The sequence below is a fragment of the Daphnia pulex genome, chromosome 1 (assembly GCF_021134715.1).
Source record: "Daphnia pulex isolate KAP4 chromosome 1, ASM2113471v1".
NCBI lineage: Eukaryota > Metazoa > Arthropoda > Branchiopoda > Diplostraca > Daphniidae > Daphnia > Daphnia pulex.
The window spans coordinates 1,896,833-1,924,782 of NC_060017.1; the positions used below are offsets into that span (position 1 = coordinate 1,896,833).

Below are 27,950 nucleotides of genomic sequence, written 5' to 3' on the forward strand. Positions count from 1 at the left end.
AGAGAATCATAATAATAAAGAGAGAACCCAGCAACACAAAACGAATAAAAACATTCGACGATTTTTTGGACGTCTATATTTTATCAACTTGTTGGCTATTAGCCGTCCTTTAAAGCGTATAAATACCGATATTACTGAGCGCAGAATATACTGTAATAATATTCAAAAAGAAGAAGGATAATCACCACGGCGTCTTGGTCGTGCGTGCAAAACACTTGAGCAATAGCTTTGAGAGAGAGAGAGAGCTGTGACGAGCCGAGAGAGTCTATACGCTAACTATACGACAGACCACCACTTTCATCGAATCAACAGGTTGGCTGTAAAGCGGCATACCAGAATTTTTATTATGCAAAAAGCCTTGGCCACCACCAGGGACCCAGGGCAGCGGGCCAACTATAAGGCTAACGGTTGACAATGCGATAAGACGACGAGAGAGCAGCCGCTTAAAGCTAGAGAGAGAGAGAAAAGAGACTAACTTTTGTCGTTTTGTTTTATTTTGCCATTTACCGTGTTTCTCATCGGACTCTCTGACCGCTCTTTCTTTTATTGTGTAATACGTTTTTATTATTCAGTTTTTTTGTTTTTTGTTTTTTAAAAGTTTCAATTATGCAGTTCGTTTATTCCTTTCTAATGGCTCATCCAATCAGCGAGCGCTCATTGTTTTCTCTTATATTGAAGTCAATTGCTGATTGGAGTAGACTGAACTAATTTCCTGTTTGAATGTAGAAGAAGATGTAGAGTTGCTGTAGGCGCCTTCCGGACGGATATACATTATTCAACTCCGAGACCGGCACTAGAAGTCTAATTCACACACAGGCTCGATCCATCGACTTCCAACGGGAGTCAAGGTCGGATAGTGGCCGAGAACCGAAAAACCGCTCGCTATGTTCCTCTGATTCGTTTCTCGTGAGAAACGGTATATACACGACGGATGACGTGGCTATAATATACAGCTATAGTTTTCTACCGCGTTGGTATTATATATACAACCGAAAGAGAAAAGAGCTGATTTGTTGGACGTGTCTAATGGTCTCATCAGGATCAAGACATTGCTGGGAGCCATAAACGGCGGTGGCGACGGCTCGGTTGCGAAGCAGCTAGGCAAAAGGCATGTAACTCCCGATGATGAAACCTTTGCCTTATTTGACTTTTGGGAAAAAAAAGTGCGTTGCTGTTCTTCTTCTTTTTCTTCTTCTTCTTTTTCTCGTTCGTCTGTTTTTATTTTTTATGATTTTATTATCACCTGACCGTTGATGGCATTTCGTGAGTTTTCACTCTCTCCCCCTCTTTTCATTTGGCGTCCGTCATTTCGAATTGTCATCGTCCATAAAGAGCGCGCACGCGCATCTTGTGGCGACAGACAGACAGGACCTTGAGGGGAGTCACCACAAACAGAGAGACAGCCGTGTTGTGCACACACACACATAACGCGGTGCTGAATAGCTCTCAACACACAAACGTCCATACGCGTATGTGTGTATATATAGATGATATATAAGTTAAGTCGAAACAGGCGTGATGCGTGGGACGGAAGGATCGAAACAAAAGTAAAAGCCCTCGTCAAAGTGCGTGTCGTACTTGGTCGACTCTGTAAGGGTCGTGTTATTACTTATTCGTCTCTAATTGCCGTGCAGGGCGTTTATGACATTGGCTTTTTATACGCTGGGTTTTTTTTTTTTTTGCGTTTAGGCTATTTGACGTCGGGCGTCGTCGGCAGCGCAGCCGTGAGAGACGGGCGCCAATGTCTCTTCCTTTTTGATGCAATAAAAATATAAAGAAGACGAAAGAAGACGAAGAAGAAGAAGAGGGGAGAAACAAACCCAAAAATAAGGGAAGAAAAACGACGGCCGTGGAGTGAAAGTTTCCAACATCCCGGGCGTGTGATGGGGTCATCGTTGTTGTTAACTTGCGCGCGGGAGAAGCCTATAGCGTTTCCTCATCATCAGATATAGCAGGTGGCAACACAACACACAAGCATCACTAACTCTTTCTCTCATCTCTCATCTTTCTCTCTCTCTCTCTCTTTGGCTTTGGCTTTCTTGCATGATGCACTCTTGCATCTTTACGCGTAACAATATTCGAGAGAAAAAATGAAGAACTTATTCTCTCCTTTTTCTTCTTATCTTTCTCTCTCCAGTCCTTCTACTTCTTCTTCTTCTTTGCAGTAGGGCAGTAGAGCCACTTTTTGACACCAAAATCCATAAGACCTTTTTTTTATTCCATCCCCTTATTGACTGGCTTTTGTGTCGCAACTTTACAGAGAACGAAGATCAAGCCAACTATAACTGTAAATTTCACGAAAAGAAGAGGAGGAAGAAGAAGCTTGCGCCATTTCGTGCGGAACGACTAAAGAGAGCGCGCGGTTTCTATACATATTGGCGCATAGATCGCGCCGACATGCGCAACATCGCACAACAATAAATTATAATAAAATTCCCTTCTTGTGTAGGTTTTTTTTCTTCTTTTTCTTCTTCAAAAGAAAATAAAAATAAATATTTTTTTTTCTTCTTTTTCATTCCTATCCCAACGGCACGCACTACGCTATATACAACAAACGACGACAACTTACCACCTCCGGCCTCGTTTGTGACTGGTTCGGGGCTTTCAGTTTCATATTCTTCTCTATTTTCTTTGGTGTGTCCACCCAAAGGAATAGAGAGAGAGAGAGACACGAAAAAGCAGAGAAGAAGAAGAAAAAAAGACACACACACACAACAGGAAAAGAGAAAAAGAAATCTTTCCAACTTCTTCTTCTTCGCCGGTTCAAAAGGACCAACTTTTACTTTCGCTCTCTACCTTCTTGATATATAGCTTGAAACTTATTGATGTTGTATTAAAAGGCAAGAAGAAAGAAGAAGAAGAAGAAGAAGAAAAAAATTTTTGACTCGACGTCATCCAGCGATGGATTTCCCCTCGACACTCGTATGATCTCAGCTGATGCGCCTTTACAAAATGTGATGCAAAAGGAAAGCAGCAGCAGCCAATAGAGTCCGCAGTCGGCCAGTCAAGTTGTAACGGGAGGACTCTCATCGGGAGTATAGCCTGGGAGAGTCACCAGTCAAAGAGACACATGAGATTATCGTTCTCTCTCTCTCTCTCTCTCTGCCTGGGATGTCTCTTTATGTAACCTTTCACAGTTGTCAAAAGAAATCAATTCAAGCGAAAAAAAGAAACAAACAAAACAAAGCAAGCCAAAATGTTTCCAACAACAAACACAAGAGCGACTTTTCTTTTGGAAAAGGCATCATGAATGTGTGTGTGTGTGTGTGTGTAGTTACTACACGTGCATGTGTAATGTATTTTTCTCTCTCTTTCAAAAAAGGGAGGAGCGCTCTTTGTGGTCATGTTTGGAAAAAGTTAAATATTTACGTAAAGAGCTCAAGTTGCAGCTGCTAAAAAAAACGAGTTTCTCTCCCCGGAAAAAATTCTTCAAATATTTCAATAACGTGCAAAACAGCAACCGCAACCGCATATTTATGTATATTTCAGGGGGGAGGGGAGGGAGGGGGGGTATCAAGACGCACATATATAAAATACTAATAAGGGACAGAGAACTTCCAGTTTTTCTAACGCGGCGCTTCGCGTTATCTTATTCTCCAGCTCTTTTTCTTTTCCTTTTATTTCTTTTTTTTTTTGTTTGAAATAAGTACACGTACGCGGGATTTTCTCTCTCTTATTCGAAGAGAAAAAGCGCCTTTATTTATCGGTCACTAGACAAGTAATTGCGGCTAACGTGTGTCGGCCGTTGTGTGAACTGTTCTCTCAATTTCTGGCCGCGAAATTATATGTTATAGACGTGGCTAATGTTGATTCTTTTTAATTTACTGACACTGTTATTATTTTCTTCGGATGGCTCGCGGCTCGTCATGAATATAGAGTCGGGGAGTCCGTTTTTTTTCGGCACCCATGTCCAGGAGCGAAGTGTGCGTGTCTCGATTATGAGAAGGAAGATAGAAAGAAAGAAAGAAAATAAAAAAAGAAGCTGGAATATCTAGTTAGAAAAGAGAGTGAGAGCAGGGGCGAAATAGAATTCTCTCGCTCGCTCGTCTATATGCTGTAGTGTGCGCTAATATGCATCTGCTGGACGAGCGTTTGCGAGCGCATTCGCTGCTGCCATTGCTCCCGCCGCCACCAGCTAGCGCGACGCCGGTTTGGCTACGCACGAGCGAAAGATAGCCAGAGAAAGTGACAGTTTCATCAGTTAATCTCTGAGATGATTGGAATCTTTTCTTCTCCTTCTTCGAAATCATTATTATTATTATTTGAATTTGTTTTTTGTTTGCCTTTCTTGCGTAACATGCCGTTTCTGCGCTGGTTGTTTTCGTTTAGAAAAACAAAAAAACTGTTTTTGCATTTACACCTCTCGCGATTATATGAGGCATTGCCCCATAGGCCTATATGCCCAAATATGAGCTGTTCAATATTCTTGCCATTGCTCTAATAGCCGCGGGACTCCACACATCATTCGTTTTTTTTTTTCCTCTTCTGCTTTTATAACCGATAACAAGAAATGACTGAGCTCTCCAGTCAGGTGTCGGTGATCATTTTAAAATCTTGTTCTACTTCGTCTCCTACGACGTGATACGATGCCACTCCCAAGATTCTTTGGAAAAAGTTATTCCTACTTGTTCCTCTGTCAGATCGGACCGAGTTTTACAGTCTACTAAAAATAACCCAGAGAGCCCAGAGAGAGAGAGAGAGAAAACAGATAACAAAATAAAAAATAAAAAAATCGAAATGATAATCGTCTGGGTTTGAATAAAAAGAGATGTCGATGACACAAATAGGAAGAATAAAATTCCACAAGCGAGAGGTATCAATAATTTATTTCTATTCTTTGATCCCGGAAACTGGAATCAAAGGAGGCGTGAATGATGAATCGACGCTCAACACAAACACGCAAGTGGTTTCCCTTGCTGGTAAGATTTCAAATGTCATCGCCCGTGTTCATTTGGAAGACCAAAAACAGACAACACAAAGCAACGAACAAAAGTGTTGCATTCACGCTTGATTTAGTGTTTGAATAATTAATTTCTCGCGTATCGAATAACAAAAGACGTGTGTGCATAGATGCGCCGTAGCGATCGGTTCGCCATTTATTTCAAGCGAAGAAAAAAAAAACGACACACTTTCTCTGATGATGATGGGTCGACTGCTGTGAGTGCGGACGTCTCACTGCTTTGACTTTAATAAACGGTTCCGTCTTGTTTTCTAACTTCTTCGTCATTCATTTTTTTCGCGATTCCCAATAGATTTCATTTTTTTTTTTTTTAGAAACTTCTAACTTATATCTGTAGTATGATGTAGCGTTAAAATTAATATGGAAACTTTGTTTGCGGCTTTTGCGGAGGGACATATTCTGACGTGTTGAAATAGTATTTCCATTTGTTAGTCCGTTCTGTCAGTTAACAATTGAATAGAAACGTTAAGGTGCGTATAAATCAGCGGACGGAAGAAGAAACAAACGGCGTGCAAATGTGGCCATCAAGCGCGTGAGGCAAGAGAGAAGAAACAAAGAAGAAGAGAAAGAGTCGCGCGCTCACGACGGCCAAAAAAACCAACAAAGATCACGAACAGACTCGTAAAAAAGAAAAAGAAAAAAAAAGAGCCGAAAGAAAGAAAAGAAAGACAAGATATAATAATGATGAAATTATATAAGAGAAGATCGTGAGGATCAATTCGGTATAACTATATGTGTGGAGAAGAGACTGATATAACAACGGCCGGATCAATCCAGTATGGCGCCTCGTCGTCGTCCAGCAGAGGGCAAGGGCGGGCGCGCAACCGGCGGTGGAACAACTTTCTCGACTATATAGCGCCATCGTGTCGCCCTCCGTTTTCACTTTTACTTCTGACGTTACGGCCAAGTCGAAAACGAGAAGGAAGAAGGAAATTAAAATGAAAAGACGCTGAGACTGCCAACAAAGAGAATAAATTACTATTGCCGTGTAGAAACAAAAACAGCAAACACGCGTTTTGATCTTGATTGCTCTTATATTGTCTCGGTCGCCCGTCGCAATTTTCATAGAAACCCAAAACACTGGCAATTGTGACACAAAGACAAATCGCCATTAAAATTTATATAGACTAAAATCGCCCTTTTTTTTCTTTGGCATCTAAGTAGAGTGATGTACGATTGCGATCATCCGGTTTGTTTCTGTTAAAAAAAAACCTTGATCATTATTTATCTCTTGATTTTTGATTCGGTTGGCACATTACAAACGACGAAGCAACTGGCAGTTTGTTTTTTTATCTAGTCTTTTTTCGCCCGATTGTTATTGTGCGTTTCAAACTGCTGTGTAATCGGAAAAAAAACAGCAAATGAACGTGACGTGCCGATTCCGCTCCATGTTCAATTTTCCCATGTATCGATTGTTGCAATTAGTGGCAAGACAATCGTCATTATTTCTGGGCGAATCGCAAAGGCACAGCACACATCCCAATAATGATGGGAATTATTGCCTTGACTGGCTGTTCTCCAATCAACCGAGGAAGGAGAAACGAAGGCAAAAAGCAATGGAGGGTGAAAGTTTGTTGGTTGGGAATGTGTGTGTGTGTGGGACTTTTCTGGCGGAGAGACTCACTGATGGAAAGCAGGTCCTCCTGGAAAAAACAAAACAGGGAGGAGCCATATAGTAGGTACTACAGTGGTATGGGGAAGTTGCAGAGTTGGGTTTTTCTGCGCTGAAGAAACTTCCAGCCATGTCGGGAGATGGTGTTGAATGCACCTTTGGGTGGTGGGTCATATATTCCCGGTCGGACGCAGCGAAAATAGACGAAGAAGCTAAACGGGAAGAATGTCGCATCATCGTGAATTTGGCTACTTACGCGCAAACCTGAACGCTTTCCAAAAGAGTTTTCTTGAGATCGAATGAAATGATCTAACTCACGCTGACTCGTCAACAGCAATTTTGGCGCCCATTTCAATATATTGAATCCAGGAAGTCGATCTCTATTGTTGTGAAGAGGACTTGTGGTATACGTGCGAAATACCCGGAATTGTATTATTATTGGGCTAAATTCATCGTAACGAGCAGAGAAAGATGCCACGCCGTAATTCGTGGAATTCTTTTTTTTTTTCCTTTTTGCGGGGATCATTAATCAATTCATGTAGAAAGTGTTTCATCTGCGATCTTCAATCTTTTTTTTGATTCCTATAGTTTATTTTCTCACTTCAGACACTTGAACGAAAAATATACGAAGATGAAAAAGGTAAAGACAGCGAATCAATAGCTATAAAAGTGGTGATTGTAAATATCGAATGCGTGAATCAAATCACGAAAATTTTACCAAAAGAATTTCTTGGCTTGGAAAATGAGAACGACACATTGATACAGTCAAGTCCACGGATGACCCCGCGTTAATCGTAACGCGAGTGCTCGTAGGACATGCAGCAGGGGGTAATATAAAATAATGAATCATTTATAATTATATTTAAGTGTATTGTTGCATTATTTAAACATTTGCGCTTTCGTGTTCGTGTTCATGCGTGTGTTTTCAATGTGGCGTTCACGTGAGGGAGATGAGGCACGTGATTCCCCGATTTTTGAACAAATTTTTTTATTTTTCGTTTTTTTTTTTCAGTTTTTTTTCTTTCAATCCCCAAAAGGATCTCACACTTGTTCAATTGTTTGTTGGTTTTACTTTACGTCGTGGCGTTTCGTTTTTATCGTTCGTGGCGAATCATGGGTTCTATTTGGGGAGGGGCACATTCAAAATCAAATCACGCGCGCTGTGGGAACACACGCGAAAATAAATGAATTAGGGACCACTGGCTCTCGCCATGATCTTCATCGAAATTCGTTGACTCTTCCAGCATGATTCGGGAAGTTTCAGGCACTTGAGCCAACTCTCTTCCTTGCCGGCTGTTTTCTTCCGGTACAATGGCATCCGTTTGGGCGTCTAGTTCAACTTCGGAAACTGGTTGAGGGCCCTTTCAGAATGAAACAACAAATTTATTAAATCGACATTATCAAAGAAGAACAAACAAATCTATAATGTAATTTTTACTCGTCTTTGAGAGCCTCTCCTGACAACTGGTGCGGCCGTAGAGACACTTTCCTCTTCCGCAGCCGGGGTGGTTTGCGGCCTGGAACGCAATCGTGATCGAACAGCCGGTCGGGCAGTTGGAGCTTCCTCCGACACAGGGGCGGCAGGTTCGACCGTGTCAACGGATGGAGCTGGAGTCACTGGAGCTTCTTCTTCGACGGCAGGGGCTTCCGTGGTGGATCGAGTTCGGGACGAAATTGCGGGCCTTGGAGGTCTCGCTTTGGTGGTACGTCTGGTTGGAGCTGGTGTTGTTGTTGTTGTGGTCGTTGCTTTCGCTGTTGTAGTCTAGTTCAAATTGCATTTATACTTTTATAATCGTCAATTGTATCAATCTTAAGGGGCACTTACCTCCACAACGGCTGGAGCTTGATCGACAGCAGGGTCTTCTTCTACCAATTCATCGTATTCGTTAAAAATTTCCTGCGGTGGCGCAGTGGTCGTGGATCCTCCTCTCCTCTTCAGGATGTTGACGACGGCCGTCCTGCGATTGAAAAGGGAAGGACTGGGTCTGGAAGGCAATTCAATGGGTTCTTCCTCGGCAACAGGCACCACTGTGGAGGTCGTCGTTGAAGTGGTGCTTGTGGTGGTGCTGGATCGTGCGGGCCTTGTGCCAGTGGCTCTCAGGGCTGCGTTTGGTCTTCTGGGACGAGGTGCGGCCGTCGTTACCGGTTCAACAACTTCCTCCTCAAACGCGGCGTCGTCGACAAACTCTTCCTCCACGAGCGGGGCAGATGTCGTCGTCGTCGATGTAGTCGACATCTTGGGTCGTCGGAAACGTCTCCTCGGTGGTGGTGGTGGGGTTGTTGTTGTGGTGGTCGTTGTTGTGGCAACAACTTCCTCGCCCAATGGTACTTCGCCATCGACATAGTCGACGTACTCGAATTCCTCCTCGGCCGGCAGAGCGGTCGTTGTCGTCGGGGTTGTAGTTTTCACGGGTTGTTTTTTGTTGCCTTCGCTATTGGGGACGGGAGGACGGATTCTGGGTGGAGGTCGGTTGTTGTTGAAAATGTTGAGCTTGTTTCCTTGTCCGGAACCCGGTTTATTCTGTTGTTGCTGTTGTTGTTGTTGTCTTCCGCCACCCACTTTGACCGGTTTGGCAGGCGGAGCTGCTCCCTCCTACATACAGAATAACGAGACAAAGAGTTATATGTAGAAGGCCCGTTAATGGTCATTGAAATGTTATCGTCATTATAAGGTTGACTCTTCTGAAGATGGGTATTTTTTTTCTCTCTCTCGCTCTCATTGTCCTACATGACTCCAAGTAAAATTTCAAACCGGAATGATGAGTTTCTAATTGATGTCGAGTTTCTAATCGAGATTAAAAGACACAATTGCGCATTAAAACATATTTTAGAAAAGAAAACTATTCGGCTATCTGGCCGTTTCAATTCCTAGAAAACCGTGTTAATAAATGGTGTTACGGCGACCGAATTCCGGCCTCCTACTTACCAACTATCAACACCAGTTATTCAACTGCCAACTATTTAGGTGACTCTAGAAATTTTGATTTGATTTCACGCGAAGAATTTTTCTCTTTCCCCCGCTCAATCCTTGAGACTCGATTCCTCACCTCTTGTTGGGGTTTGGCCGGTTTGTTGGCGGTGGTAGTTCCGTTTCCTGCCGACGCCGGATCTTCTTCTTCGTTAGCCGGAGCGTCGTAGTATTCTTGGTAATCGTAATCGTAATAGTCGTCATAGTAGACGGGACGGCGTTTGCCTTGCGGACGGCGGAATCGCCCACCTTGTGAGCGAGGTGGTGCTACCTCGCGCCCTGACTCATCCACGAAACGGGTTCGTACCACAACGACCTGAGGCGCCGGCGTCGGTGCCGGTGTTGTGGATGCCTCTTTGTATAAAGCCTCGTTCCTGTGGCATTAGCAATCAGAGAAATCAATTTGGTTATCAATAGGATATTTTCTAAATGTTATTATTATTAATACCTGTCGTAGAACAAGGGGGAATTATCACAATCGACTTCGTTGGCGAACTGGCAATTGAAAATCTTTTGATCGAAAGCCGTGAAATTTGCGCACATAAAGTCGTAGCGTGTGCCGAACAAACATTGATGATAAACCTGGGAAATTTGAATGGGCGGAGACCAAAGGATTTGTTACTGATTTCTTTATTTGATTTCACGAATAAATTATCTGATATGAAATTACCTGGCATTTGTGAAGGACGCTGGCGTAAAAGCCGTCGAGACGGTTCTCGCATTCGAAATTCATTTCATCACGGCCGGGCATTTTATAGTAGAAAGGATAGGAGCTCAGATTGTAGCCATTAAGTGCGGGCGGGAGATTAGGGTCCCAGATGTAATCAATTTGCGGGATGCCCGTCAACGGCGGCCGAGTGGATCCCTCGACTCCGTTGACCAAGTTTGAAGCTTCCTCGGCTCCATCAGGTTTCACCTCTTCGGCGCCGAGTTTCACCTCTTGGCACGAGACCATCAACGCCAGTCCTAAAACTGTGTAGTTGTTTTTTTTTAAAACAAAAATGAGGTTACACGTTTCTGTTTTGTTCTGCAAGAGAGGGAACAGAGATTGCCCACAATTTTGGGTTCATTTCGCCTTTGCGAAAGTGTTCCACTAAAAGTCGATGTAATCAGGGACATCAGGCTGCTGCTATGTAATAATACGTGATGTGTCTGATGGAAAGTTGATTTTATTTTCATTTCTGTTTTCTATCTGTGACGTCATGTTATTCTACTTATTCGACGATTTTATGAAATATCTTTTTGCAACAAGTCCCAAAACATGGAAAATACATATATAGGTCAGTGTGATGGGCATTTCTAATCCGCGTTTGTGGCCTTTTTCCCCATTTTTCCCATCATTCCCTCTCTTTTTATTCTTTTTATCACGAGCTAGCTTTTTTGGGATTTATATGTTGCTGTTGTTGTTGAGTTTGGTGGTAACCTGTCGGGATTCACGAACGAGAACAAAGAGTATTTACGACTGTTCGAGTTGTAGTAGCCGGTCAGTAACTCGCGACCGATCGAGTCATTTATTTTCTCTTTCTCGACCCGTTTGTCTAAGTTAGCTGCTGACTCATCTGCAGCGGGGCCCAATGAATGGCAAAGAACTGAAATATTGACATAAGACGCGCGTGCTATATAAGCTATATAGCTGGGGCCGACAGACTATAGTCAACACGCAACAATGGTCGGAGAATATAAGGAAAAGCGGATGGCTCCGTTCCCGGATAGCCAATTTTATCGCGGGTCATGGGGAGGGAAACGATACTTTTAGACCCCGGACATTATGGTCTCCAATGAAAAGGCTGATAAAATATTGGCGATTGTGCCACGACCTGTATGGGTCGGCAAGCTAATCGAGGTCAGAGTCTCGGGCGCAGGTTCGCTGCTGGGATTTCCAATTCTCACAACAACGAAGCCCGCTTAATTCTGTTGACTAGTACGTGCGTTTGGGTCGGTGACTTTCACTAGCAAACTGGGATGGAAAACGAGTCTTTTCGGGTCTGTCGGTCGATTTCACGTTTCTGGGCTTCGCTCGCCGTCCTTACAGAGCAAAGAGAGAAGGGAGAGATTTTTTTTTTTGCCTTCAAAGATGGAGTTTCAAAGAAGAGAGAGGGCAGCTTTTTACGGATGCAGCTCGGGTATTTTGAAAGGGTAAATAAAACCCCATGTGTTTGTCGCGCATCGAATGAATTCGTAATAATAATCCGGAAAACGGAATCCCTAGCTGCTTTCGAGAGAGAAAGTCTCTTTTAATTCTTTACATTTCGGCAGGATTTGCGCTTCATCGATGAAGAAGGACGTTCTACACATATTTAGACGTATACTCGTGGTCAACTGTTCGTTTTGTGCCGTTCGGTTGTCGAGGGAAAGCCCAAATTAAAAAAAAAGCGAAAGAAAGTGCTGTACGCTGCAAATTTATTTAATTGCACTCACCCATCATAACGGCCGGCGTGAAAGAGAAGGTGAACGCCATTTTTCCTTATTTTTTTTCCCTAGACTTCACTGCACACACACACACACAGCTGCTGTGTTTTTTTTCTTACAGGATACAGCAAAAGCGAGTTGAATTTGTTTTTCTTCAATGAATAGAATCGGCCGAAACCAACTGGATCGGGTTGATCGCGCTTCGGCGGCTGCAGCAAACCAAGAAACACGGCACACCACCAATGCGGACCTGCTGTTTGAGGCAGACGGTAAACATAGAAAGAGAGAGAGAGGGAAAAGAAAGAGATATAACACTCGTATAATAAACACAAACACACAATGGGGAAAGTGGTGCCGGGTAAGGTACGTCCCACTCTAAAGAACATACTAGAACTGTGAAAAACCAACACGAACGAATAACCACCGAATGGAACTCGACTGCGAGCAAACTGGAACCGAAAAAGCGAAAGAACTACACCGTTGCATTAGTAACAGAGCAGAGAGAAAGAAAGAGAGATAGTAGATGGATTGAAAGTTAAAAAATGACAACGACTTTAGTGCCAACCATCACACCTTTCTATTGATTTGATTGTGAGTGTCTCACGAGTTGGGTATATGACCCACTTTTCACGACGATGGCGACGATACGATCGACAGCCGTGTAATTGGAATGGTCGTCGATCTTTTGGCGATCGCCCAAAGGAAACCACAACCCGGATGGAAGAGCCCGACGAACGGCTGTCTAATCTCAGATAATGGCATGGAACGCAACCAGCTGAATGAAGCAGAACGTGAGAGTACTAGAACTAGAGGAACAAGTAGTCAAACTACACAAACCGAATGGGGAAACAAAAATTTAAAGGCACCACGAAATGACGATAGGAGCGGACTCGTTGCCGAGGATGGACTTACTGGACTAGCCGGGCGCCCTCCTCTCATAAATTGTCTGAGAGAAAGTGAAACGGGTTCTCTTTCGTCGCTCTTTGGTTTTGTTTGTGCTGAGTGTGTTTCTCTCTCTTTTATCTTTACCTTTATCTTCTTCTTCTCACAGATTCAGGCCTCGAAACTAGAGCCACTTGAGGGGGGAGCACAATAGACTACACCTCCGCTATAGGCGAAACTAGCGACAAGGTTACCCATTTTTTTTTTCCTTTTTCTTAGTGATTGTTCTTTCTCTCTTTCACAATTTCTTTTTTTTTTCTTTTTTTTTTTGATCGATCGATGCCTTTGAATTCTTTTTGTTTCCCAAATAAATGTTATTTCTTATATTCTTTTTTTTCTTAAATAACCCGACAAATTGATCTTTTTTTATCATGTTTTTCCTTTGAAAAGATTGAAAAATGAAGTTTTCTGTGGATGTGTACAACATGTGCGCTCCCCGCTGCGCTGGCCTACAGCTAGCAGGAATGAAATTCATCGACACACTTTTTATGATTGTTGTGTGCTTTTCCCCAAGTCTCTCTTTCTTTGTAAAAAGATGGCCGTCAAAAGGTCGGATTGGTAAACACAAAAGAAGTCGACGGAAAACTAGGTTCCGCTGTCTGACACATTGCCCTTATACGCAAAGTTGCCCCGCCGACAACCCCATCTCATCATCAACGAAACGATCGATTATTTTATTCATTCATTCATCTTATATGTGCGTGTGATTGTATTTTGGTTGTTTTTTTTTTTTTTTGTTTTGTTTTTCTATTTTTGTTGTTGAGTTACAACCGAAGAAAGCGGTACGCCCGAAATGCTCACTGCCGGTCGGCCTCACCGTACTCGTACGTATATGCGCCCGTTTGTGTGTGCGCCGGTGCGTGAGTGCGTGCGTGCAGCGAGCAGGGCCGGTAATAGCTCTAAGACTCCACAAGTGAGTGTACAACAACAAGAACGGTGAAATGGAAGAGAAATCCTACCCAATCATCCTGTCGGTATATAACTTGTGTCTCAACCGTGTTACTCCGTCCCCACCCATATTATAGTCGGCATGAACAACACACTCTCTCTCTAAAAGTCTCCCCGGAAAAAAAAAGAAAAACTGCGCTGTTCATCTCTTATCTTGCATTTCCCCTTGGCGATAATACCGAGAACGACTCTCAAAAGAAGCAGGAAATGCCTTGAGTTTCTTTCAAAAGATCTGATTAGGATATGTTTATAGCTATACTCTAAAGGGAAGTCAGGAAAAGACACGACACAAACTTGATGGCCACAAGGACGATTTGATTCTAATAAGGCTCGGCGGAATTGTTCAAATTCCAAAAGTTTGTTAGTCTGTTGTTAGTCCTCGAGTATCATGTACGAGCAGGTTATTGGGTGGGGTCGAAAGGAGTGCGAGACGACCTCGAAATTTTTCCCGCTGAATGAATAATTTTTTACTTGGAATGAAAGGCGCGTCAAAAGTAAATAGAAAGGCTGTGGACTTGTGGAGCCAGTGCGCTATCTGCCTATCTGGACATTGATGGAAGAAAAATGCGCTTTCGCGAATGAGTCACAAGGCCATGCAGTAATATAAGAATGCGACAGGAGAGAAGAATGATTAGCCTGTACGTACACCCAATTAAACTCGTTGGTTCCTTTCCTATGTAATCAAGTAATCAACTACCAATTTGCTACGCCAAACACGCCAAGAATGAAAACAATTCAAAACACGATTGCATTTTATGAAAGAGAAAAAAACCCAAAATATTTATGGACTTACCTTACACTAATGAAGGGTATGCAGCAGTGGTGCGGAGGCAAATCCAACAGAGTAGAGTGTATAGGTCTGATCAGAAAATCAATCAAAACAGATGAACCAAATAAGTGGATAGATGGACTACTATAGAACGAAGAGACCAACCGATGGAAAAGGTGTAGCCTGGATGGTATAAAGATTTGTCCTGCCGGGTCGGAACGGCTGACCGATGACTTGTGAGAGCCCCTTTTGGTCAGTACCGCGGGATCGAGTGGCAAGTTGGTGACTGGGGCAACAGGTGAGTGAGATTTACAAAAGAACCCCCAAACTGCTCTGCGATTCCTTTCTCTCTGACTTGCAGCTATTCCCGTCGTACAGTCTTCGTCTAGAACACACAAGAGTAGCCAGCAGCCAGGTCAGCGATAATGCAATAGAACAAGTCGACTATAGTCACCGCCACACCACCGACAAGTGGCAACAACAAAACAAAATAGAAGGGAGTCCCTGGTTGCCTAAGAAGGGAGAGGTGAACGTAGAACGGCCCTAGTACGGCCGGTTGATGGTGGCGTTTGAAGCCACTGGGTTTTTTCTCTTCAGTATTAAGAAGAAGAAAAACGAAGAAGAAGAAATAGAAAAAGGAAAAACAAAAAAAGGTGGTGGTGATGGTGGTGGCGGTGGATGGATGGATGGATGGAGAGGGGGAGCGAAGTCGAACGCACCGGAGATCCCAGCCAATAACCGAACGGTGCCAAAGTGAAAGGCACAACTCCGACATGGCCACCTCCGACGAACAAGGGGGGAAACTCGAAAAAAAGGACGGCGAAGCAGAAGAAGAAGGAGAAAGAAGAAGAAGAAAACGAAATGGAAAAAGAAAAGGAAAACCTAGTGAAGAAAGAAGTAGGAGACGGAGGAGAAGACGGAATCTCTCTCCGAATCGAGTTATATACGTGACTTGCTCACGCACGTATTTACTCATTATAGACACTGGTGGAAAAAAAAAGCAGAAGATGTGTATAGAACGACAAGGGGGAAAAGAAAAGAAGAGCCACAAAAAGCAGGAATGAGAGAGAAAAGTCTAATTTAATTGGTGAAAGAAGAGCTTCCACTATACACAGCGGGAGATGTTTTGTACTATTACTGAAAAGAAGAAAGAAAAAAGAGAGACGGCTATTATAAAAACAACCACCTAGAATGACGGGCTTCAAGGGAAAACGGGTCACACACATAGACGCCGGATTTAAGGGGAAAAGGCTACACAAAAAATGGCAACCCCACCCAGTTTTGAAGAATCTGTGACTGTACACCAGCAGGTGCCAGCTTGAAAGCGATATGCATTTTTATCGTTTTGAGTCATGAACCAGACAGACCGCACGTTAATATTTCGTGAAAATCAACGGTTGGCCGGCTTATTGAGTCTTATTGTAGGTTGCGTAACGTCTCAATTAGCCTTCACAGAACCCCTCAGAGGTATAAGTCATTCGATTGTTGTTCGCCAGTATTTCAATTTCGTTGATTGATCAATGGATATGGGTAATAATGCATATCTCTCTTGCTCTACATTTTTTAAAGATCAATATCTGTATTTAGCAACTTAAATACTTTCTGGTTGTAATATAAGCCAAATTGGACAAGGAAATTGAAGGCGAATTATAGCTCGAAGGTTATAATAGTGCGTCAATAAAACAAAACAAAAACTTGAATTTTTTTTTCGAAATGAAAGGCCAGCCATTTATTTCTAGTATATTGTCACGGTCACGAAGAGAGAGAGAGAGAAAGAGAAAAGTAAATAAATCAGATGTTAAGATATTATAGATAAAAAGATTCGGTTTTATGCACGACGGTGAGATGGTATTGGAATTAGACCGGCGATGCGGTAATAGCTACTGGCGGAGACAGCAGTTGTGGCAAAGATGAAATCGGGAACATTTTAGTGGGAGTTCCATTACCCCCCAGGAAGAAGACGGGTCTCCCGTTGCTGCCAAACAATGGATTGCTGATTAAAGTCATCACGGCGGGTGCTGCTGTCTTTTGGACTCCTGGTTTCGCAGTGCTGGTCGATACCCTCGCTGGAAACTGAGGACGGTTCTGAAGCATCTGTTGGAATTGTTGTTGCTGGAAGACCGGATTCCGCATCATCATTTGCTGCATCACGGCAGGATTTTGCATCATCATTTGCTGCTGCGTGGCGGATTGGGCCGCACTGAGCATCGTCGGCATCATCGGTGGCTGCATCTTAGCCGGATTCTGCATCACCGGCTGCTGCTGCTGCTGAGTGGAGATTGGGACTGCCATTGGAGCGAAATTTGGTTGCTGCTGTTGCTGACGTGGTGCTGTTGCTGCGCTGCTGGCGGCTGTCTGCACCAGATTGGTCGGTTGTTGCTGGATTGAAGCCGCACCGCTGACCGCCATCTGCTGCTGTTGCGGCTGATTAAGTACAGCAACCGGCTGACGCTGAACGGCCGGCACGGCTTGCTGTTTGATTGAGCTTGAAACGGCGGGCTGTGCGGTTTGAATGGCGGGCGTTTGTTGCGCCAGAGTTGCTGGATCGGGAATCAATTTCTTTTGCGAAACATTTGAAATGGGCGGCATGGCGGTCGTTTGGGCCACAAATGTCGGCTTTGTTAAAGGCTCGATTTCATTCAACGGGGCAGGTTTGTTTGTCTTTTGTAATTTCTCAACAAAAGGCAGCGGGGTAGCAACAACTGGAGCCAGTGTTTCCAGCTTCGGAACCAAGGCTTCAGCAACAGAAGGAGCGGCCGTGGTGGGTTTTCCAGTCGTCATCACAATTGTCGGCGCAACGCTAGGAAGGAACTTGGCAGTGGCCACTTCAAAGGCCTTGGTAATACCAGAAGTAGAAGGGCTTTTGTCAGTTGTAGGAGCGATAGTTGTCTTGATCGTCGTCGATGGCGATAGAGTCGACGGCGTTGTGACTACGGATTTCTTGGTAGATGTCGCCACGGTTGGCGTTGTAGTGCTCAGACGGAGAAAATCGGTCACCGTATCGTGATAGTCGCTGTCAGCAAAGTCGTTCAATTGGCCGAGATCGTCCATTTTTTTCAAAACAGGATTGAGCGCGCCATCGTTCGTATTGTTGTCCTTTTCGGGCACCGGATGGCACCAGAGTCCAACTACGCACACGGCCAAAATTACCATCTGTGGAAAGAGCGAAAAAGAAACAGACGTTTACATCATAACAGCGCTTTGCACGCACATTTACGAGCACATCAATAATATGGCGTGGTAAAAAAAAATCAACAGATGAGAGACAAGAGAATAAGAAAAATGTAGGAAACAAAAAAGAAACTTACCAAACGAGAACTGACGAGTGGCGACATGTTGATATGACCAGTAAGAGATGGTTAAATGAAATGTTCTATTCACTTGATCAGATATTACCTCTTAAATAATAAAACTCCGGAATGTTCTTGACCTCGTCAAATAAGGACCGCCAATAGGAAACGTTTTGGCGAGAAGACCATCCAGTTCTGGGCGGATTGAAGCAGTTGTATACAAGGTCCCGTGGTGGTTCATAACCTTTACAGTGATTACATACCCACTTTTAATCCCGCAATTAAGGTAAATTCGTAGTATCTGTATATTCGCACAGTAGATCTTCTCTTTGTCCTTTTTAATTCGTGGTACAAAATCGACTCAGTTTTGTAATCGGATTAAGGAGGAGGAATAACCAACCAAGGGTAAAGTAGTTGATGTGCGTACCCATAGCGATCACAAGAAACGTTTTTCCCCATTCATTAGCGAGCAATGAATGACCATCAACCAGTCTACTAAAACGGAGAAAGCCTTAACTATGTACAACATCAGAAATAAAATCCAATTCTGAAAACACATTTAGGAAATTTCATGTTTTCCATTTACCGCATTTCAATTGAATAATGAGAATTTAATTTTCCGTAAACGGAAATCTTTTTTGCGTATGTCCCCCATTTTACTGCGAGAGGTTACTTAACAGTCGCGCAACATCCCGTTTGAGTTCCACGAAGTCCAAACTGTTATCGCTTGCCCAATTTCCACAAGTAGTAGTTTCATCTGCATTTGAATCACTTCCACAACTATCACCAAGATAGTCATGACGAAGGATGCGCGCACATTCTTTTTAAATCACTATAGACTGCTGCTGTTCTCTTTCCTCTGTAGTTATTTCCAAAGCCATCTGGCTGCTACAAACCGTTGTTTCGTTTATATCTTGTCCAATGGTTAGTACTAAGAGGACTCAAATGCGCATACAAGTGAAATAACCGAGTTAAGATCCGACCAAAAATTTTAGAAACGACTATTTGAATTCGGTTAGCAACCGCGGATGTGGTCAAACCACCCATCGCATTCTATTTACTCTTATTAATAATTTTAACGGACATTTCGTAGGGGTTCTGGTTAGAAACCATACAGCATTCGAGCGAATCAAATATATAGTTTATATGTATTTGTTGTGCGGCAGACAGCCAACCACCGCAGATGTGCGTGTCGGACCTAGTCGACCTAGAAGATGTTTCACGGCCGGCTGATGCACGTGTAAAACAGATGAGCGATAACCTCTTTCTTCGTTTCTTCCCTTGTCAATTAGGTTGCGCTTAAGTAATAGTTACGTTTTTTGAATTTATTGTTCTATTATTTATTTTTTGGGGTCTATATCGCTATTTATGTGATTACATTCTTTAACATTTTATTTGCACTGCCTTTAGGTATCTTACGAATTGTGTAATTGTAGACTAGTGTGCAATGCACCAAAGGCGAAACAACTCTGAAAGGCTTTCAAGTATTTATATTGGCTCTTTCGATCTAAGCAGGTGTTATCTGGGCTGACGCAACACTGAAAGGTCTTCGGGGGACAATATTCACGAACCGATTCACCATGGTCGTCAGACAGTTCTCTGATCAGATAAGAAAAGAAAAGGAGGAGAAAGAAGTAGAGGAGACAGCGAAGGAGACGCAGTAAGGTGTTAAATGTCTGGCTCCTCCAGCAGCCAGTCCTCGCATTCATCGCGCATTGATTTCGTGTGCAGTTATATCTATTACATTTTCTATTTACTGTGAAAACATAGAATGTCCCAAGCTTGTAATTGAGATATTTCTCACGTAAATAAACGTAATGGGATTTTTAGTATTTGAACACGGAGAGAGATATTCCGTCCATTTGTTTAGTCAGGTGAGCACGGTTTTCTCGCTCCCACTTGGAGATGAAATTCAGAGAAACACTGCACCCTATAAGATCTCGTTAGAAAATTAGTATATATTTTCCTTCTTTCTTTATCGTCGACTTGTGGTCCGTTGTTTTGGAAAGAGGGCATGAAAAAGAAAGAAAGTGGAAGGAGAAATGTTGGCGGGGGCACCAACATCGATACGGTGCCACGACAAAAAGCTATCGGCAGGCAATAATTTTCCACAATGTGATTTATCTTGTCGTGTCATCGTTGTCGATCCTTTTCACGTTGAGATTCTCTTGGCTTTTCTTTTCTCTTATTTTTACCTTCCTTGCGGTTTTAGCGCGTGTGTTATATGTGCCAACCAAATGCGGAAGAAGAAGAAATGAACGACGAAATAGAAAATGGTAAAATTGAAAACATTGTCGTTGGGGAAAAAAAACGAAGAAGAATTCGGACGAAGCCAGGAGAGAGAAAGGTGAGAAGCCTCAGGGCTATCTGCCTACTCTAGAGGCGAAGGTAAAAATAATTTTAAAGAGAAGAGAGAAGAGAGAAAGAAAAAAAGAGAAAACGAACCAATCTCCAACCTGGACTTAAAGAGAAAATATGTTTTGATGAAGAAAAATAAAAAAAGAAGAGAAAGGCCGAAAGGAAAGAAGAAGACGCTAAGAAGATAAAAACGAAGGGAAAGAAAGAATTCATATGCCCCCCTTTTCTCTCTCTCTCTCTCGCTCTTCCTCTGTCTGTTTCGAGCACAGGTATTTGATTTTCTCTCTTCTTTTTTTCTTATTCTTTCGACGTATAGCGCACAAATGCGGCGCCACTGCACCAGGCACTTTATAGGAGACGTACGGTACATTGGGCGTGTGAGGTGATGGGAGCGCTAGGCTTCCTCCCTGTGCAGATATATCCGAGAGCGCAATAAGCGCGTTCGCGTATAGGATTTTTTTTTTCTTGAGTTGTTTGGTTCTTTTTTTCCGCTTTTGGTATCTTGAACGATACGTGTGTGTGCCAAACTTTCCTTCTTTCACTTGCTGTCTGACTGTCTATGTATACAATATATCTTTCTTTGCTTTTTTTCTTTTTCTTGTCGAGTCCTCTTCGGCTAAAATTGGCTATTCAACGTTCTCCTTTTTAGCTTTTATTCCCCTTTGCTTTGGCATCACGTTTTCTCATTCTTCTCTTTTGGTTCCATGTCTTGTTTTTTTTAAATAGCTTTTGTCGGTTCTCGGTTGGCGTGAGCCGCTCGGCCACAGCAGTCGAGATCCAGCCCGGACCGTCGACGGTCACGGTTCATTGCCAATTGTTGTTGTGTTGGTTTCGTAAAAATCAGTAGAAAAAAGAACGAAAATTAACAACAATAAGAAATTCTGTTTTTAGCCAAATCAACAGGTTTTAATCGGTGCTACTGAAGTCAAGTGAAATTTTGCGTCGTTCATCAATCACGATTTTGATCATTCCTGTATGTTAGCAGGCGATTACGTAACAAGGTCGTCCGCTAATTGCAGATTGAGACACGACTGGATTTTCTGGATTTTTTAGTTTTGAGCGTTTGCCCATTCGGCGGTCCCCCGAAGGGAAGTGAAAACCAGACCACAGAACAAAACTAAAAGTAAATAAATACACGGATAGTGGCTTGACGGGACATCGCCTGACCAACGAGCGAGCGAGCCATCCGCCACCCATCTCGTGATGCGGCCCGAGTGTCAGCAAAAGATTCAGGCCCAAGAATCCAGCTGATCGATTCCCCCCGACGGCCCGACCCACCAACTTCTCTTTTTCAACCGTAAGAAGAAGAAAAAACAAAATTATAAAACCTAAAAAAACTTTTCACCCATCCCCTTAAAACCTGGTCCTGCCCCTCCCTGCTTTCTTCCTCCTCCCTTCCCCACTCCTCCTCCCCCCTGGAAAAAGAGGAACTGGGACAAGAACCGTGCGCCGCGCATTCAGACGACCGAGCGCTGCTGACCGAATAGCGCGCACACACAGCGTACCCCCGTCACGCCCGTTGCTACCGTCACACTACTACTACTACGCCACCTTCATTCAACGTTCGTTCACTTCACCAGATCCATGGCCATTGGATCTCTCGGCGGCATAGGATAGCTTGATTAGATTTTTCTCCTGCAGTTGGAAAAGTTGAGACGGCGAACTATAGGAAGCGAGTGAAAACAAGCGGCCATCAAACCACCAAGTAAAGGTAGCTAGACACAAAAAATTTTCAAACGAAGAGGAGAAGGAAGAAAACGTAGAAGAAAGAGAGCAATTCCAGGTTCGCTCCGGTTCGGATCGCACCTCCTCACCCCCTATATACCTACCTACCTACCAATTTCCAAGTTTTTTTTCTCTCTTATATACTCCCATTCCTTATAGTTTCTCCTTCTTTCTCCCTTTTTCTACCTTCTTTTTCTTCTTCTCGAAATTGAAGAAAAACTTACCTTCCGAATAACCTGCCCAGGTGGTGCCTACACACTGCCCACTACTTGGATACTATACCCCCGGACCCTCTTGTCTCATTTCTCTTTCTCTCATTCTCTCTGGTTCTTTCTTCGACTTCACAGATGGTATTAATGGTCTTTCAAAAGCTTCAGTTTATTTCTCTCTGCAGAAAAGAGACTCACGGTGCAGACGCGGCTCTAGTGGTGGACTAGACGCACTCACAGCAGACTCGGCGTACCATCTTGCGACATTCCAGTCCACAGATTTATGACGACAACCAGTCGGGACCAGTAAAAAAAAGAAAGAAAGACGGTTGAAGCTGCTGCTTACATCCGTTTTGTGTCGTCCAGCCGGCGTAGGACGTGTAGTACGTCTCATTTCTTTCTAAAGCCGTGTCCGTCCCGCGTGTATGTGTTCTCGAGTGCTTGGTGTCAGTTTCGTGAGTGCTTCAACTAGCAGTGTTCCTTCGTGCGAGTCACTCCTTATAGTAGTAATTATCATACGTTTTCACACCATTATTCCATCAGCCAGTTGATAGTCTCAGATTCGATTCAATGAAGTAAAGAATCGCTTAAAAAGAAAACCCAATATCATGAACATTGATATACTTTTACTCTTTTAGTAGTTTTCATTGGCTACACCTGATGAAACGTGCGAGGTTGCCTGTTGCAGACGGCATTAAGACTCGAATACGAACAGAAAACGCCCATCATAGGACATTTTCTTTTGCTCTGAATTCTCCTATTTCGTGTCTTTGTTGTTAATTCAGCTAAAGAAGAAAGGCACAGGCGATAAAATTTAAATTTCGAAAATCGACGAGAAAATAGTTTACTCCCACCGAAAGAGAAAGAATAATTGAAACCCTCTATTTTTAGTTTGTCCTAGTTTGCATCTGGTTTATTCACTCGTTTCTGCCATGTGAAGGCAAATTATTCGCATTTGTATTCTGCATCTATTCTATTTAAGGACCCTATTTTGTTCGCTGCCATCTTCCTCTATGCTCTTCATCTACGACTTGTTTCCTACGTGACTAACTTTTCAATATTTAAAGATGGAATAGTTGTAATATCCCGTTAGAAATGACACGGCAACAGAATAAGGGATAACGTAATCGTGATTTTTAATTTCTGACCTGCGTCTACATGTTTCGCTTTCACTGCGGGAACCCCCATGGTTCAGTGAATAGGCTAGATCTATTACTTATTCCACGTATATGATTCCTTCCAATTTGTTTAGCATGGCTTTTGTTTGTTCGATGGTTCATATCACAGAACTTTGCAATTAATTTTCTTTGTTTTGTTTGCGTCTGATCGTGCATAGGATTCCAAACAAGTGGTGGGCGGTGTCGGCTTTTTGTAAAAGGCGGACATTGTGCGGACAGTGCGTCATCATTACCCATTGCAATATCCAGCCGGCCAGCCAGCCAGCCAGTCGCCGCCATGGACAGCGAGTTATCCAATTTGGTGGAGTTTTACAGAGGCAGGAGCGTGTTCGTTACGGGCGGCACGGGATTCTTGGGCAAAGTGCTAGTGGAGAAATTGCTGCGTTCCTGTCCGGATATCAAGGCCGTTTATTTGCTCATCCGGCCGAAAAAGGGCCAGGAAGTCCGCAGCCGGATTGAGGAATTCAACCAACACATCGTAAGGATTTTATGCTAAATAAGAAATAGTGAAAGGCTTCATTGTGAAACCGAAATTATCTCGGTGGGATAGTGTGTGTGTGTGTACTGTACAGTGTGCACCGGGAATGTAGGACTAGACTGTACATTGCAGACAGACGGATCTGATCACGCAATATCCGCTTGGCATGGGTGCAGAGCAATATTAGGCCAACCGATTTCGGTAAAGGTGGGAACGACTACATGGGAAGCTCAAAGAGAAAGTTTGTTGAAGGGTACAGCACTGGAAAAGAAAGGGAAACACACACAAATGTGATGCAACAAATCCACATAACATTTTTTACTGGTCGTCTGGGTTTTTGTGTTTTTGTGGCTCGAACCTGCTTATCCGTTCTGTGTGGTGTGTTGTTACTATTGAGAAAATCAGTCGAGTTATTTGGCTCATCCATTTGCGCGTTCTTTCCCATTCTGTGCGGTGAAACAATGCTGTTGCCATATGCACGTATTTTCACGCTCATGCTTTGTAGTGCACACGAACCCGCGCTGTCGGAAGTGAGACGAGATGCCCGATGGCGAAAGGGAAGGTATGGACGGGACCTGTGGAGAGGGGGACACATACGCGTGTACAAGACACGAGCTCGGGGGAGAAGTTTGCCTCAAGTTTCGACTCGACTCAACCGTGGAGCGGAGCCCCCATTCCGAGAGAATGGCGTCATACGTGTCGGGTTGTGCCGCGAACGGCTTCGGTCATGGCCGCATGCAAAGACCGAATTATGGTTTGGTGTTGCTCAGCACCAGGCTCGGTCGATCCCGGTGGCTATATGAACGCGGCCTGCCTGCCGCAATAGGTAGAGAGAGAGAATTGGCCTAGTGCACGGTACGAGGAGATGGGAGGAGAAGGTGTGTGTGTATGTGTAGACGATGGGAAAGGCCAGCCAACCAGATAGAATTCAAAAACTCACGGTGACTCAGCTAAAAAAATAAATATTGTACGCACTAAATCATGTGGGCGCTAAAATTCACGGTGGAAAAATATTTTTCATTCAGAAATCACCGCATGCTGGAACTTAACTTGATTTACCTGAACTACCGGTTTACTGTTTTTTTTTGTTTTAGCAAAACAACAACTAATTTACACCCAAACTCTCAATGAATTTTACAAACAGGTTTTCGAGAATTTACGCCGTGACCGACCCCAGGCCATGGATAAAGTGATCCCTGTGGCCGGAGATGTGACTCTGGAAGGCTTTGGAATTTCGCCAGAGGATTTGAAACTTCTCTGTGATGAAGTTTCTATCGTCTTTAATTCAGCGGCCACCGTCCGCTTCGACGAGGATTTGCGGACAGCCGTTGACCTCAACGTCAAAGGCCCACAACGGCTCATGAACGTCTGTCATCAAATGAAGCGTCTGGAGGTAGCCACAAGTTTTATGCGTTTTTCTTTCACATTGTCTGAAATCATGTTTCGTTTGTTTTTTTCAGGCTCTCGTCCACGTTTCTACGGCTTACAACAATCTGGACAAGGAGAGCATTGAGGAAGTCATTTACCCGACGCCTATTACGCCTCGCAAGCTGCTTGAAATCGTCGACTGTCTGGACGCCGACATGCTGACGAGCATTACTAGCCAGTAAATAAAAACCAAAAACGTCAAAATAATTTACTGACTGAAAGATGCCAAGTTCTAATGTGCACGCAAAAATGACCAGAGGCTTTCCTCGCGGTTTTGATCGTCCTTCTTGCTGCTCATATCATCACATGTTTATACCTGTTGGGTTGTGTTTAGCAACTGACGCAAAGCAGCTGTCGCGGCTTTCGCCATGTTACAGTGTATAGTAGAAAGAGCATTGTCATACCATTAACTAGTCGGTAGTAGCGACCTAATTGTTGCGACATTTCAGCGAAGGAAAATGGGTCTTGGCTCTTTTTTTCCCCCGTCTGACGTGTAAAAATAGTACCAGATGGTGAAATGAACTTTTTATTTATGTAACTTGACTATTTGCGCACATGGCAAGCTGTTTCATTGGTACCAAGTGGCCGATACTTTTAAGCTAACAGTTATCATTTTGGTTGTTTTTACTTTTAAAGGCTTGTTGGCAAATGTCCTAATACGTACGCTTATACCAAAGCCATCGCCGAACAGTTGCTGCGTGAAGAACACGGTGACATTCCGCTGGCGATTGTCAGACCATCGACCGTAACGGCCGCTCTGTTTGAGCCCATGCCCGGTTGGATAGATAACATCAATGGCCCAACTGGTTCGTCAACATTTTTCGATTTCTCTCTTTGCATTCATCGCATTTTGATTCATTCGGTTGTGCATTGACATCACCAGGCATCATCGCTGGAGTTGGCAAGGGTTTCCTGCGAGTCGTTCGATCCCAACCGGAACTAGTTGGCGATTTGATCCCCGTGGAATTCCCTATTCATTTGATGCTAGCCGTGGCTTGGTACACAGCCACTCACAAGTATGCCCGACATCTTATAGCAAATTGTTTTACCCAAGTTCTAATTCTTTACTCAATTCCTTCGTGTAGGTCGAAGGAAGTAAAAGTCTACAATTGCTCAACGGGTGACCATAACCCACTGACCTGGGGAGATTTCCGAACAATTGCATTCGAAGCATGGATGAAAGACCCAGGCGGTGATATCATGTGGTATCCTAGTATCAGCTTTATCAGTAACGAGTGGAATTACCTCATCGCAGCCTACATCTTCCACTACATTCCGGCATACATAATCGACTGCCTCGGTCGACTGCTCGGCAAACAGCCGAAACTTGTACGCAATGTTCAACTTGCAGTTCATCAGAGAAATGGTTTTTGAATTTTCCTTTTTAATTAGGTTCGCTTTTACAGCAAAGCCGACAAGGCGATGGCTTGCCTCAATTTTTACACGATCCGACAGTGGCGATTCATCAGCGATAATGCCATCCGCCTGCTGGAGAAGATGTCACCAGCGGATCGTGAGACTTTCTACTTTGACGTGCGTGATATCAACTGGAAACAGTACATCACCAACTACGTTGCAGGCACCAAAAAGTACATTCTTAAGGATTACACACCTACAGAAAAGGCGAAAGTCATCATCAAAAGGTTGAATCTGAATTGGTTTTTCAGTCGATAGTTTAGTGCTTTGATACCAAGATTTTATTTTGTCCAAAAAGGTTCTATTGGCTGCAGAAGGCGACTCATGGAATCCTTTTGCTCATCGTGGTCTTTATTGGCTTGCGTTTGTTCAGTTGGATATTTGGCGGCGCACTGCTGGCCACGTAGCCGCTCATCGCAATCATTCAGCGCTTTCCGCAGCTACCATGATCAACTCCGACTATCATTTATATAAATATTTTTTTTGTCTTGTCATTTAATCTTTTTGATCTTGTAGAAAGTAGAACCTCTTCACCAATTGATGAAAAAAGTGAAAAAAAAAAAATGAAAAAGAAAAATGAGAAAATTAAAAAAAAAAATAATTGTAACAATTTAAAAAAAACAGTAGTGGCAAAGAAGGAAATTTATAGTTCAAGTGCGAAAGCAAATTACAGAGCAATGGAAACCAATATGTGCAAGTATATATGTGATGACATTGTATGTGTGTATTTTGTTTCTCGAATGCCTGTTTTCTTTTTATTCTCTCAGTTTTGGCTCGTGTGGATGGAGAAAAATCAAGACAAACAACAAAATATTGTAATGCCGAACGAGTTCTATATTTGTTATTCAATTTTTTTTTTTTTTTAATATTTGAATTTGAATTTCGGCCGTTTCTGCTAAGTGTCAGGAATCCGTCTAATTGCTTAGCGGTATTCTCCCATGTTCCATATGCACAACAATCTCGCATGATTACATCTTCTACCTTTATTCCTCTCGCAGCTCGTGTCTTAAGAAGGCGGCTGCCATTGCAAAACAAAAACAAACCGCAATAAAATATTCATATTATTCATTAATTAATATGCACCTCCGTCTGCTCATCCACAATAAATAAACGACAAACATTCTTGTCTAGTACTGCAGTACTAATACTCACTCTCATTTTTGTTGTCTCATTTTTGGAACATTTCGTGGTGAGCGCCAGTGTTTGATTTTAGATGAGCGTGGTTTCTATTCATGCAACTGCTCGGCAGATGGCGACGAA

General features: G+C 43.3%; 3 protein-coding genes across 21 annotated transcripts; 1 reads left to right on the forward strand and 2 right to left on the reverse strand.

Moving 5' to 3' along the window:
- Positions 1–7,421: 7,421 nt before the first annotated feature.
- Positions 7,422–15,203, reverse strand: LOC124198396 (mucin-5AC-like). Of its 10 annotated transcripts, none has more exons than XM_046594229.1 (9): positions 14,774–15,203; positions 14,633–14,698; positions 11,959–12,202; positions 10,211–10,512; positions 9,989–10,122; positions 9,620–9,914; positions 8,398–9,165; positions 8,011–8,334; positions 7,422–7,933 (listed from the first exon to the last, which is right to left on the reverse strand). In XM_046594229.1, the coding sequence occupies exons 3-9, from the start codon at positions 11,996–11,998 to the stop codon at positions 7,724–7,726; spliced, it is 2,073 nt and encodes a 690-aa protein (XP_046450185.1). In that variant the 5' UTR covers positions 11,999–12,202; positions 14,633–14,698; positions 14,774–15,203; the 3' UTR covers positions 7,422–7,723. The 10 variants fall into 10 exon arrangements, with proteins under 10 accessions (XP_046450185.1, XP_046450204.1, XP_046450191.1 ...); XM_046594248.1 differs by having other exon boundaries at positions 11,959–12,199; positions 14,638–14,698; positions 14,774–15,180; XM_046594235.1 differs by having other exon boundaries at positions 14,638–14,698; positions 14,774–15,179.
- Positions 15,204–16,172: 969 nt separating this feature from the next.
- On the reverse strand, positions 16,173–18,084 carry LOC124188386 (RNA polymerase II degradation factor 1-like). The gene is made up of 2 exons (XM_046580983.1): positions 17,917–18,084; positions 16,173–17,761 (listed from the first exon to the last, which is right to left on the reverse strand). Exons 1-2 carry the CDS (start codon positions 17,941–17,943, stop codon positions 16,466–16,468), a joined length of 1,323 nt encoding a protein of 440 aa, XP_046436939.1. The 5' UTR covers positions 17,944–18,084; the 3' UTR covers positions 16,173–16,465.
- A 2,590-nt stretch (positions 18,085–20,674) lies between these two features.
- Positions 20,675–27,841, forward strand: LOC124191400 (putative fatty acyl-CoA reductase CG5065). Of its 10 annotated transcripts, none has more exons than XM_046584706.1 (10): positions 20,993–21,967; positions 22,376–22,573; positions 23,527–23,846; positions 24,991–25,239; positions 25,307–25,452; positions 25,911–26,080; positions 26,158–26,290; positions 26,360–26,603; positions 26,667–26,917; positions 26,989–27,841. In XM_046584706.1, the coding sequence occupies exons 3-10, from the start codon at positions 23,646–23,648 to the stop codon at positions 27,095–27,097; spliced, it is 1,503 nt and encodes a 500-aa protein (XP_046440662.1). In that variant the 5' UTR covers positions 20,993–21,967; positions 22,376–22,573; positions 23,527–23,645; the 3' UTR covers positions 27,098–27,841. The 10 variants fall into 10 exon arrangements, with proteins under 10 accessions (XP_046441005.1, XP_046440662.1, XP_046440815.1 ...); XM_046584859.1 differs by having other exon boundaries at positions 21,010–21,553; XM_046584784.1 differs by having other exon boundaries at positions 21,030–21,553; positions 22,376–22,696.
- The last annotated feature ends 109 nt before the right edge of the window (positions 27,842–27,950 follow it).

Excerpts from the sequence above, each read along its gene's own strand:
- LOC124198396 (XM_046594229.1), bottom strand. The coding sequence starts at position 11,998 with ATGGCGTTCACCTTCTCTTTCACGCCGGCCGTTATGATGG. Across the intron at positions 8,335-8,397 it reads AAGCTCCAGCCGTTGTGGAG|ACTACAACAGCGAAAGCAAC; the intron begins GTAAGTGCCCCT and ends AATTTGAACTAG. Across the intron at positions 7,934-8,010 it reads GGAGAGGCTCTCAAAGACGA|GGCCCTCAACCAGTTTCCGA; the intron begins GTAAAAATTACA and ends TCATTCTGAAAG.
- LOC124188386 (XM_046580983.1), bottom strand. The coding sequence starts at position 17,943 with ATGTCGCCACTCGTCAGTTCTCGTTTG. Across the intron at positions 17,762-17,916 it reads CACTCGTCAGTTCTCGTTTG|ATGGTAATTTTGGCCGTGTG; the intron begins GTAAGTTTCTTT and ends CTCTTTCCACAG.
- LOC124191400 (XM_046585049.1), top strand. The coding sequence starts at position 23,646 with ATGGACAGCGAGTTATCCAATTTGGTGGAGTTTTACAGAGGCAGGAGC. Across the intron at positions 23,847-24,990 it reads AGGAATTCAACCAACACATC|GTTTTCGAGAATTTACGCCG; the intron begins GTAAGGATTTTA and ends TTTTACAAACAG. Across the intron at positions 26,081-26,157 it reads TAACATCAATGGCCCAACTG|GCATCATCGCTGGAGTTGGC; the intron begins GTTCGTCAACAT and ends TGACATCACCAG.